The 13,445-nt window shown below is 43.0% G+C and overlaps 1 protein-coding gene across 2 annotated transcripts in view; it reads right to left on the reverse strand.

Moving 5' to 3' along the window:
- LOXHD1 (lipoxygenase homology PLAT domains 1) overlaps nucleotides 1–13,445 on the reverse strand; it is a 192,108-nt gene that overhangs the window by 109,031 nt on the left and 69,632 nt on the right. For both annotated transcript variants that reach the window (XM_088833409.1, XM_055416819.2), the window contains exon 12: nucleotides 13,044–13,179. In XM_088833409.1, the coding sequence (XP_088689535.1) occupies nucleotides 13,044–13,179 (136 nt within the window). The remainder of the gene's footprint in view (nucleotides 1–13,043; nucleotides 13,180–13,445) is intronic.

Raw genomic sequence — 13,445 nt, forward strand, 5'->3', positions numbered from 1 at the left:
AACGTGAGTAAAAAATAAACATCACTGGGGAGTTTCTTTGGAAATGGGTGAAGACCCAATGATGAGACAGCAGAAGACTATAAGGCCGCCTGGTGGTTCAACTGGTAAAGAATCTGCCTGCAATGCAGGAGACCTGGGTTCGATCCTTGGGTTGGAAAGATCCCCTGGAGGAAGAAACAGCTATCCACTCCAGCATTGCTGCTGGAGAATCCCCAAGGAGAAAGGAGCCTGGTAGGCTATAGTCCATGGGGTTGCAAAGAGTCAGACACAACTGAGAGAGTTTCACTTCATTTCACAAAAAGTAGGCTGCACTTCAAAGAAAATACCAAGAGTCCTACTTAAACTACACATTCATTTCAACAGGTGATTCACATTCTCCAAACCCATTTGGTAAAATAAGTGGCGACCAGCTATCCAACAAAGCCATGAAACCTTCTAAACTTCTTCACCTCATGGATACCAAGCACCCTGCTTAAAAGATAAGCCCTTGGAGTTTTTCAGAAGAAAAAAAAAATGTGAGCACAAAGAACAGAAGCAATTATTGAAGGCCACCACTTTATCAAACGTGTCTGCACTGAGAGCATCATTCTTAGCACCTAATCACATTGCTAGAGCTGCTGCTGCTGCTGCTAAGTCACTTCAGTTGTGTCCGACTCTGTGTGACCCCACAGACGGAAGCCCACCAGGCTCCCCCGTCCCTGGGATTCTCCAGGCAAGAACACTGGAGTGGGTTGCCATTAAAGTCCTTTAATATTGGTGAAGAGCTGATCCTGCCTGTTACTAAGGACAATTGTTGTGAGCTTTAAGGAGAGATGACAGTTCAAAAGGTGGCACATGCTCCTCTTTTGGCCAGCACCTTAACTAGATGAATGGATGAAATAGCAGGGGATATTGAGGCACAAGTGTCAGGATTAAAGAGTCACTATGATATGGAATCCAGGTTGATGAGTCGACCATTGATGACAATAAGCCAAGAATGCTTGTTTTTGTGTGATATATTTTCAGGAGGATGTGCATGAGGGTATGCCATGTCCACTTTTGTTGCCAACCAACACCAGAGCTCAAGTCTTTGAATGACTACATATCAGGAAAACTGAACTGGTCATTCTGTGTCAGTATATGCATGGACAGAGCAGCTGCCATGACTAGACAACTTTCTGGTTTCACTACTCAGGTAAAAGAGGTTGCTTCTGACTGTAAACCTACACACTGTGTCATCCATAGAAAAATGCTGGTTAGCTGAAAAAATGTCACCTGAACTTAACAATGTTTTGCAGGTTGTGATTAAAATTATCAACCCCATTAAAGCACGTGACCTTAACTCATATTTGTTTACACAGCTCTGTGAGGAAATGGACACAGAGCTCACAGGCCTTCTCTTATACACAGAAATGAGATGGCTTTCTAAAGGAAGATCACTGACCAGAGTGCTTTAGTTACAAGGGCCATTCCAGAGATTTCTTCTAGGAAAACAGTCACTGTCAGGCAGCACATTTTAGTGACACAGAATTGGTTGCAAAACTTGCTTACTGCGTGACATATTCAAGCTGCTCAACAAACTCAGTCTGTCACAGGGGAAAATGACACTGTTTCCAAGTCAGCAGATAAAGTGGCTGCATTCAAAGCCAAGCTGGAATTATGCGGCTGATGAGTGAACATTGGGACTTTTGACATGTTTCAAACATCAGCAGAGATTTTGAAAGAGACTGAGCCAGCACCTTCTTTCTCACAGCTTGTGCATGATCACCTATCTCAGCTTTCAAAAGACTTGGAGCATTACTTTCCAACCACAAAAGACTCACAAACTGGGAAGGAACTGACCCATGAACCATTTGTGAATAAGCCAGGTGAGTTGACTTTGTCTGTGCTAGAAGATCAATAGATTGAGATCACAAATGACAGTGGCCTTAAAAGGGTGCTTGGGACAACTTCAAATCTCCATACTTTCTGGATTAAAGTCAAGGTAGAACATCATGAGATTGCCAAAAAAGCACTGAAAAGCCTGCTTTCACTTCCAACATCCTATCTTTGTGAAGCAGGGTTTTCTGCAGTGACAGCAATCAAAATGAAATTACAGAGTAGACTGGACATGGGCAACTGGACATCACTTTCTCCCATTACCCCCAGATGGAACCAGCTAGCTGCAGAAAAACAAGTTTAAGGCTCACTGACCCTTCATTGTAGCAAGTTGTATAATTATCTCATTATATATCACAATGCGATAATAGTAGAAATAAAATGCACAACAAATGTACTGTGCTTAAATAATCCCAAAACCATCTCCACCCCAATCCAAGGAAAATTGTCTTCCTTGAAATCAGTGCCTGCTCCCAAAATGAATGGGGACTGCTGCATCTGGCGATCCTAAAGAGAGGGCAAGATGGCAGTTGAATATGTGTGGAGGGTCAGGACTGTTGACATGACTTTCGTCATCACAGACATGTAGGTTGCACTGAAAGTCACAGTGCCAGATGAGGTCCTCTGTGGAGAGGATGCAGACGAGGACTGTAGAGGGTGCCAGCGTTAGAGGCCAAGCCCAGAAGCCAGAAACTCAGGTGAGAAGCAGCGGCCAGTGAAGCAGAGGGGTTTTGCTCTGAATCTAAGGCTGCTCTAAAAAGTCTGTTTCTTTTTTTAATGAAGTAGAGGGCTATTAAGGCATTCCTAGACAAACAAAAACTAACAGAATTCATCACTAGCAGACCTGCTCTAAAAGAAATATTAAAAGGAGTCCTTCATATTTAACGCTAGACAGAAATTGAACACACTCATGCATAAAGAGAATGAGGAAAAGCAACGATAGAGGTATATTTATAGACAGTATATTTTAATTTTTGTTTGTACCCTTTTCTTCTCATATTTTATATAAAAGACAACTGCATAAAGCAATATATATAAAATTGCATTGGTGGGTTTATAATGTATGAAAATGTAATCTGTATGGCAATATAGCATGAAGGAGGAGAAAGAAACAAACCTACACCAGAGCGGAGTTTTTGTATATTATTGAAAATAAGTTGGTATTAATCCGAACTAGAACGTTGTAAGTTAAGATATTAATTGTAATTCCCTGGTATAATTCTCCAAATGTAATTCTTCCCAATAAGAAAATAATTTATATAAATAAAAAGAAACAAGGGAACTAAAATGATATTTCAGAAACTGTTTAATACAAGACAAAGAATAATAAAGGGAAAGCAAAAAAAACCTATGACATAAAAAGCAAATAGCAAAATGGCAAACTTAAATCCTGCCTTATTAGTAATTACCTTAAGTATAAGTGGACTAAATATTTTAATCCAAAGGCAAAATGTGATGATAATCCTGCAGAGATAGGGTAGATCCCTCTACTCCACATTTGTTCAGAAATCAAGGTTAATGATGCCACATATGTACCAAGAGTGAGCATAAGATGATTTTTCATATAATGAGGAGTTCTGGGGAGAGCATGATAAACCTCAAGCAGGTCCAAAAATGGCTTGAGATAGCAGGGAGGGATGACTGGCTTGGGGTATGATGGTTAGGGGGTGAGAATTTCTTCACGTGGGTCCTTGTATGGCTTGAATTTTCCACCAGAGTGAAGGAAGGGAACATCCAGGCTTTATTACCAAATTGCCCAGATACCAGGCAGAAAATGAGAAAGACTGGTGTAGCTGGAAAGCTGTCAGAAGTCAAACATCAAAAACAATTCATGCTCCTTATTACACAGAGATTGACAGAATGAATAATGGATCTCACTGTCCGATATGTGGAAGAGGCACACATATTTGTGTCTTAGATTCAAAGACACAAATAGGCTGAGAGTAAAAGGATGGCTCAGGAAGAGATAGACACTCTGTATGACAGACTCTAGGTTCATGCACATCACTACAAGTGACCCAATTTTATCCCTTTTTATGGCTGAATAATATTCCATAGTATACATGAACCACGTCTACTTATCCATTTATCTGTCTATGGACATTTAGGTTGCTTTCATGTCCTGACTATTGTAAATAGTGCTGCAATGAACACTGGGGTACATGTGTCTTTTTGAACACGTATCCAGGTTGGGAAGAAGTAAAGCAATCTCTGTTCATGGACAACATGACGTTGTATAATGAAAAGCACAAGGAATCTACTAAAAATGATCAGAACTAATAAATGAGTTCAGCAAAGTCATGGCATACGAGATCAAGATGGCAAAATCAACTGTGTGTCTATTACCTTGCAATGAATAATCTGAAAATAAAATTAATAAAACATTTCCACTCAAAATAGCATTAAAAAGAATAAATTAAAGTGAAAGTTGCTCAGTCATGTCCAACTCTTTGCAGCCCCATGGACTCTACAGTCTATGGAATTCTCCAGGCCAGAATATTGGAGTGAGTAGCTGTTCTCTTCTCCAAGGTATCTTACCAACCCAGGGATTGAACCCAGGTTTCCTGCATTGCAGGTGGATTCTTTACCAGTTGAACCACCAGGGAAGCCCCAAAAGATTAAATACTTAACAGATAATTATTTTTTAAATATTTATTTGACTGTGCTGGGTCTTAGCTGTGGCATGTGGAATCTAATTCCCTGACTAGGGATCAAACCCAGGGCCCCTGTATTAGGAGCGTGGAGTCTTAACCACTGGACCACCAGGGAAGTCCCTTAACAGATAATTTAAGAAAACAAGTAAAAACAAATTAGTAAGTCATGGAGATGTATAGTATAGCAACTAATGCTAATAATACTGTACTGCATACTTGAAAATTGTGAAGAGAGTAGAAGGCAAAAGGGAAAGAGAGCAGCAGAGGATGAGATGGTCAGATAGCATCACTGTCTTAATGGACATGAACTTGAGCAAACTCTGGGAGATGGTGGAGGACAGGGAAGCCTGGCGTGCTGCAGAGCACGCTGTCACAAAGAGTCAGACACGGCTTAGAAACTAAACAAGAAGACAGTGTATCTTAAAAGTTCTCATCACAAGAAAAAAATTATGTAGCAACAGATGGTGATGGATGTTAACTAGACTTACTGTGGTGATCACTTCACAATATATACAAATATTGAATCATTATGTTGTATACCTGAAACTAAATATAACTTTGTGAGTCAATTATGCCTCAATAAAAAAGAAAGAAATGTGTAAAACTTACACTCTGAAAACTAAAAAACTGTTGAAAGAAATTAAAGATGATTTAAATAAGTGGAAAAGCATCCCATGTTCTCGAATTGGAAGACTTAACATCGTGAAGACTTAACATCGCTGCAGTTCACTGGGGTCTCATCATTAAGGCAATATTTCTCAAACTGACCTACAGATAAAAAAGAATCTCTATCAGTCTTAGTTGACTTCTTTGTAGAAATTGACAAACCATCTCTAAAATGCATGTAGAATTTCAAGGGATCCAAAATAGCCAAAACAATACTGAAAAAGAAAATTAAAGAAGAAAAACAAGTGTTGGCAAGGATGTAGAGAGATTAAAACTCTCATACATTGCTGATGGAATGCAAAACGTGCAGCTGTTTTGAAAAACAGTATGATAGTTTCTCAAAACTCAAAACAGAATTGCCACATAGCAGCAGTTTGACTCATGGATATATATCCAAGAGGACTGAAAACATATGTCCACACAAAAACTTGCACATGAATGTTCATAGTCACATTATTCATAATAGCCCAAAAGTGGAAACAACCTAAATGTCCATCAACAATTGAATGTAGTCTATCTACACAATGAAATACTGTTCAGTAATTAAAATAAATGAAATGCTGATACATGCTACAAGGCGAATGGTTGTTAAAAAGCATCATGCTAAGTGAAAAACTGAGCATCGAATATCTGATGCTTTTGCATTGTGGTGCTGGAGAAGAATCTTAAGAGTCCCTTGGACTGCAAGGAGATCAAACCAGTCAATCCTAAAGAAAATCAAGTCTGAATATTCATTGGAAGGACTGACGCTGAAGCTCCAATACTTTGGCCACCCGATGTGAAGAGACAAATCATTGGAAAAGACCCTGATGATGGCAAAGACTGAAAGTAAAAGGAGAAGAGAGCAGTAGAGGATGAGATGGTTAGACAGCATCACCAACTCAATGTACATGAATTTGAGCAAACTCCGGGGGATAGTGAAAGAGAAGGAAGTCTGGAATGCTGCAGTCTATTGGGGTCTCAAAGAGTTGGACACGACTTAGTGACTAAACAACAAGGTGAAAGAAACAGACACAAAAAAGCCTTATATTAAATGATTCCACTTATATGAAATGTCCAGAATAGGCAGATCTAGGGACAAAAAATAGATTATTGGTTCAAACATATGGGTAAGTACAGAGCTAAGGAGTGAGGTGGGGGAATGCGTGTGACTTCTATCGGGCATGTGGTTTCTTTTGGGGGCAATGAAAATGTTCTGAAAGTTGATAGTGGTCATGAAGCATGATTCTATCAATATACTAAAAGCCACTGAATACTTTAAATAGATGATTTGTATGAACATGTATCATACCTCAATAAAGCTGTTGTTTTTTAAAAATGAACACTCATCCATGGTTCATCTAAAATGAAGATAAAGTACATCAGGAATGATGTACCAGTAAGTTGATTTCAACTCACAATTTTTTTTTCGGTCATATACCCATTTTATTTGGTGATATGAAGACATTTGAAAATTAACTTTGACCTTTAAATATATGAGTCTGAAGATACAGTGTCTGAGCAAAAGCACTTGTTAGAAGAAAAGGTCAAGGCCAGCAGCTTATCCGAAGACCTGCCTAACTGGGGCTGGCAGAGGCAGACACTGAAGCCAACAAGGGGGAAAGGTCTTGCCTCCAACACTGCCTCTTTGGGGGACAGCTCCTGGCAATCAGCCATTGCTGTCTCTCCGATCAACTCTGCTAAAATACAGAAGCTACGTGTTTCAGACTTTCAGCCTTCACATAAACGAAGCTGATGCTTTTGTGTTAAGCTCCCAATGATAGGTGTTGTTAATAGTAATCAGAACAAATAGCGGAACTGGACTGAGTAATGAAACGTGGAAGCACAAAAGGGAAGGGGGCATGCCTGTCTCACTTCATTCTGAATTTTGATGAAGGTCATTTTGCCTTTTCGGGTTGTAACTATTAGGCCCTTCCCAGAGGCAAGCTGATAAGGGAATTCAGAATTCCCTGTGCCTTGGAATTCCAGTCCCCTTTATTCAGGAACTCAAAGCTCTGTTTGCCTGGACATTGTCAGGGGTGCCAATCCTCTCGAGGGGAGGGGGCCCTCCCAGCCCACCTGCCACTAAGGTTTCAAGCTTCTTCCTGGCGAGAAGCCTGTGAGCAATTAAAGATGATTCTAACTGTTAGTTATCAGCAGAGAAAGACTTCAAACAGACAGTAAGTACTGGAGCCTATTGTACTTTAATTTTAATATTACAGCTCAGCCTGATTAGCAAGAAGCTACAATTTTAAGCACTTGAGTCCAGTGGTCTCTTGCCCGCTCATCAGTGGTACGAAATCACTTCTGCTGGGCACACACTGGAGAATGCTAATCTCATTGGTTTTACTATCTCACATAGCTCCTAAGGGAAAGGCAAGGTGGAAATAAATTGTGGGCTGGTGAGTGTTTTGTCCGTGTTTCCTGGTCTGCATTAATCAGTGTGATCACCCCCAGTGGCATCCTGGCTCTCAGACATGGTGTTAATTGCTTGTTTGAGTGGCCCTTGTTTTTTAAGTAAACTAGGAGTACACAGTTTCAAACCTAGAGAATTGGTTTTAAAATTGGTATTTACTCATCTTACATGAGCCCAAGTTTTTCCCCAAGGGATTTCCAGGAAGTCCTGCATATTATTCACTAGATCAGGATACCAGCTGGGGAAGTGAGACATTGCCACCACATCTATTTATTGTTACAAAGAAGCATCCAGACCAGAAAAGGAGATCTGAATTCCTGTAGAGGTGAGTGAGGACATGGGTATGTTCCAAGAACAAGAGAAATTTATGTGGGCCAAAAAGAACAGTTGAGGGAAAGAAATTCAAGTTGGTATGAGCTCCAAAGTACTGTCCAGGACTCCCAGAAGACATTAAAATGCCTTTATAGCCAGAACAAACAGCTCTTCTGTTACGAACCCAGGTCCTGGGACTCTTTAATCAATAGAAATTGGTAAGAGGCCAGAAAAGAAATTCAGGCAAGGCTTTACAAGTGCCCTTGCTCGCTCTCCAAGGGGGGCAAGCTGGTTCCTTAAATGGGATGAGGGTAGTGGCACAGTGGTGGCTCTGATTGGAGGAGTGGCTTAGGTGCTCTGCCCACCCCCTTGGTGGTGCTGTGTGCAGGGGTCATGCACAGTATCCTGCTTTTTCTCCCTGCAAGTCAGAAATGGCAGTTGGTTTGTGGCCTCTTTGTATCTATGGTTCATAATTGCCCCAACTGCTGTATGTGTTCAGTTATTTTTAGTCCCTTATAGCTTTGCTCAGTTCAGTTCAGTTCAGTCGCTCAGTCGTGTCCGACTCTCCGCGACCCCATGAATTACAGCACGCCAGGCCTCCCTGTCCATCACCAACTCCCGGAGTTCACTCAAACTTATGTCCACAGAGTCGGTGATGCCATCCAGCCATCTCATGCTCAGTCGTCCCCTTCTCCTCCCGCCCCCAACCTTTCCCAGCATCAGAGTCTTTTCCAGTGAGTCAGCTCATCGCATGAGGTGGCCAAAGTATTGGAGTTTCAGCATCAGTCCTTCCAATGAACACCCAGGATCGATCTCCTTTAGAATGGACTGGTTGGATCTCCTTGCAGTCCAAGGAACTCTCAAGAGTCTTCTCCAACACCACAGTTCAAAAGCATCAATTCTTCGGTGATCAGCTTTCTTCGTTGACTCATTGGAAAAGACTCTGATGCTGGGAGGAATTGGGGGCAGGAGGAGATGGGGACGACAGAGAATGAGATGGCTGGATGGCATCACCGACTCGATTGACATGAGTCTGAGTGAACTCCGGGAGCTGGTGATGGACAGGGAGGCCTGGCGTGCTGCGATTCATGGGGTCGCAAAGAGTCGGACACGACTAAGCGACTGAACTGAACTGAACTGAGCTTCCTTGTATTATGTTGCTAGAGGTGCAAGCACTCCAATAAAGGGTGCCAGGTCTCGACTTAGCTCACTTCAATCCAATACTAGTCATTAGAGAATTTTTTAATTGCCATTGTCTTGTAATAGTATCACAGAAGGCAAAAACAAACAAGCACGTTTTTGTATGTAACCTATGGAAATGCTCTTCCTCCCCACCCCTCGCACCATGATCTCTTCTAATCTTTCAGATCCCTACTTCCAACTCCCAGCTTCTTCAGCAGGAAGCTCTTCTCCCCACTGTGTCCACAGCATTCACTCAAGTCCTGCCGGCTCCACCTATGAAATATTTCTTGAATTTATGTTCTCCTCTGTAGTCGACTTGGTCCTTGTCCAATTTCAAGATCGCTTCTTCTCCCCACTGGATGATTTCTTAAAGGCCTGTCCCTAAAACACATCCTCCACACACCCCAAGTCCTTGACAGACCAGGAGAAACGTAGGGAAGAAGGAGCTGGATGGAGTTCAAGTTCAAGGGTGGTATAGGTGTCATCAAGGTCATGAGAAGCCTAGGAGCGCAGGAGCCCGAGTTGGAAGCGGAGACTGAGTCAGAGCTCAGAGGAGCAGCTTTGTGCGATCAGACCAAGTAAGGTACTGAGGAGTGGCTGGTTGCATGGGTGGAGTGTGAAGGGCAGCAAAGCGGACGAGGGCTAGCCTGGGGATGAACGGATTTTCCACTTGGACATTGATGAAGTGGAACAAAGTCTCTCAAGTCTTGATATGTGCAAATATTACTTGGTGTGCTTGATAAAAATACAGATTACCAGGCACAGTCCTCAGAGAGTCTCATTAGTATTATCTGAGGTTGGGTCTAGGCATCTTTAACAAACACTCTGGGCAATTTTGATATAAACGGGCCCTTGACCACACTTTGAGAGATATAGCTGATGCAGGCTGAGTTGTGTCCGCCTCATATCCACATGTTGAAGTCTGTGGGGAAATTAATAAGATGGCGCCAGTCAGGCTCTCTCATTCCCCCCTCCCCCCACCAGGCTCTCATGCCCTCTGGCCCCATGTTCTGTAAACAATGACTTTGCACGGTTATATAACAGCCGAGCCCACTTATAGCACTGCGCATGCGCGGCGTGAGGTACTCAACTTGGTCACAGGCTACTTTGTGCGTTAGGCATATATGAGCTCCACCTGGAAAGGCCCTGACGGGTTGTGTGTGGTTATACTGGGTTATGTTATATCTGCTGCGGGCTTCCCTGGTGGCTCAGAGGTTAAAGCGTCTGCCTCCAATGCGGGAGACCCGGGTTCGATCCCTGGGTCGGGAAGATCCCCTGGAGAAGGAAATGGTAACCCACTCCAGTATTCTTGCCTGGAGAATCCCATGGACGGAGAAGCCTGGTAGGCTACAGTCCACGGGGTCACAAAGAGTCGGACATGACTGAGCGACTGAACGGAACGGACAGCTGCCATGCCAGCCAGGAGAGAACAAACACGTCTCCAGTTCCTGCGGCTCCTCAGGTCTTCCAATCTTTTAGCTCGAGCCTGGCCTACCCTGGATTCAGTGAACAGCGTGCACAGGGAGATACAGTGAGACAACTGGCATCGTGAACAGAATCAACAAGACAAAGTCACAACCCCCAGGACCTCAGAATGTGACTGTTTTTGGAGGCTGGACCTTTAAAGAGGTAAAGGAGATAAAATGAGGGCATATGTGTGAACCCTCATCCAGCATGGCGGGTGTCCTTTCAAGAAGAGACTAGGACACAGAGAGGAGCACACACAGAGAAAAGACCGTGTGAGAAGATGGTCATTTACAAGGTGAGGAGAGAGGTCTCAGGAGAAAACCAACCTGCCCACGCCTTGATCTTGAACTTCAGTTTCCAGAACTGTGAGAAAATAAATTTCCATTGTTTCAGCCCCCCAGTCTATGGTATTTTGTTACAGCAGCCCAAGCAGACTAATTCACTATTCTAGAACAATGGTAGAAGTGGGGGATCTAGAGAATGACCAGGGGACACAGTGCAAAAGAATAACGTGAACAGAGCCAACCAAAGATGCACATGAGCCGGGGCAGAGACCACCCTGTGAACAGTGTGAGCTTTGAGGCTGGAAGTGCAGAGAGAGTCAGGAGAACACCCCCTCTCGCTAGTCCCATGGCTGTGAGGACAGAAAACTGGGTTTTGGGAGAAGGGGAGTCATGCTTTAGTTAAGGCAAGGAAGAGATGGAGGTAAAAGAACAGCCTGGGCATTTAAGTAAAAGTGGCAGCTTTCTCTCTGAAAAAAAAATCTCACTAGAATGACAGCATACTGGTATTTTAAAGATTTAACCAAACACAAAATATTCACCAATAAAGCCCGAGGAGAGGGTTGAATATAGACAACAGCAACCAAATTTCAGAAGCTGGAGCACAGCTAGAAAAGTGACTAATGCCTTAGCACAGTGGGTCCTCACCAGGACCCCTAGCAATTTGTTGGATAAACAAGTTTCCGAGCTCCCCACCCCAGACCTACTGAATTAGAAAATCCATGGGTGGGGCCCAGCAATCTGTGTTTCAAGAAGCCCTCCAGGTGATAATGCTGATGTTTGAGGTCCCATGACTTAACAGACGGAGAGAATTGATTAGAGCAGTCAGTTGTGAAATTCATGAAGCAACCTTGCAAAAAGTCTCAGGAATGACAGCACCAGGTAACTTCAGAAATAGGGAGTAAGGAGCTAATCTCATGAGGACTGGCTGGAAGGATTTAGGAAACACATTTCAAGACCCTCTCCTCAACTGTTCATATCTACAGGCTCAATTCTGGCACATAAAGAGGGCAGACCAGGTAACAGTAGGTGTATTTCTGTCTTGGGCTACATTTTATATAAGGTCCTAATTGGGGGCTGAGCAGGGATCATGTTATTTATCATATTTTCAGGGAGATGACTGCCTTGCTGCCAAAGAAAACACTACTGAATGTGAAAAGGCCGAGTATGGTCACTGACAAGGTAAGAGATCTTGTCCCAGGTCCCACTCTGCCTCTAACTGTATAATCAGGGTAAGAACTTCCCCAGTTTCCTTATCTACATCAAGCTATTCTAAGGACCTTTGAACACAAATATTCCATAGTCATATATTTTAATTAAAATTGAAGAAGAATCATAAAATAGTACTAATTGCAAGCATTGCCTAATTGAACTAACAGGGTGATCCCTCTTTACATATACATATAGAGAGAGACAGAGCTTCTACTGGATGTGCAAATGCCTGAGAAGTGACATTATCCAAATACTTAGAAGGACTTCAGGAACGACGGGTGATGCTGTTTTCTATATAGTCTTAACTTTCTACAATTTTTCAAATTACTTTTGCACTTAATTATCTCAAGTGCTAATTCTGATCAATTGCTAATATTTGCTTGCAGTGCCATAGTGAGGGCCATAAAGCTCACTTCAGACTCAATGGGAAAGAATGATTTGATTGCTCAGTAATGTCGGCCAAGGGAAAAGGATAGGACATATGCCATGTATTTGCCAGCACTCTGGTGGTACAACCTAGAGGCAAAATGGTCTCGCTTACTTCTTTGACAGTGGATGACTTCAGATTAAAAGCTCAGCTCTCTCCTACTAGCCTCAAATAGAAATAGAGGATTCACAAGGGAGCAGTCGAGTATGGCTGTAAGAACCCAGATCCAGCCTTCCTTTTTTGAAGAGCATCTCATGACTAATTTGAAGAGGATGCTTCCTTTAGTTTCAGGGAGTGTCTGTAGAAATATTGTTCAGTGTGGATTCTTCTCATTGTCTCATAGCCAACCCGAAGACCCAGAAATCTCCCCCTTCTCACCCATACCCATCATCACAGAGCTTTAGCAGCATGCCTTGGAGATGGTTCCTACACGCGTATCTTGAGTATAGGATCTTATAAACTCATTCCTCATTCAGAGGGAGCCTGATGATGCGCAGTGGACAAGACTACAGCTCATGAGTCAGACTCCTATTGACACACACAACCCCCATTCCACTACTTCCCCCGGGATAAGAGCCCGTCGTACTCACTGCCCATTATCCTCCGTACTGTTGGGCCTTCAGCAGTCATTTCCCTAACGATCTCATTGTCATCCTCATTGGCATCCAGCCAGCGATTGCAGTTGAAGTTATACTTGTCCTTGGTCAGAGTGTTCATCAGGGTCATCTGGAAGGAAGACCTGGGGTGAGCAAGTGGGTGTACTAGAGATATCCATCCATGCCTTGAGGTTCCTGTTCTGCTAGTTCATCTCAAGGAGGACGAGGCTGTCCCCCCAGAGAGGACTCGTGGAATATGGAGTGCCGGATTAATGTCCATCCCTCTGGTCCCCCGGAGACCCACAGTTGCCCAGCAGCCAGGTGACTGGGACACAAGGCAAGTCTCTTGAAACCTAAACATCTTTCTAGCCTACTTTGGAAGTCCTGTCCTCATCA

Source organism: Moschus berezovskii, chromosome 28 (assembly GCF_049115385.1).
Source record: "Moschus berezovskii isolate FMDL1 chromosome 28, NW_MosBer_1.0, whole genome shotgun sequence".
NCBI lineage: Eukaryota > Metazoa > Chordata > Mammalia > Artiodactyla > Moschidae > Moschus > Moschus berezovskii.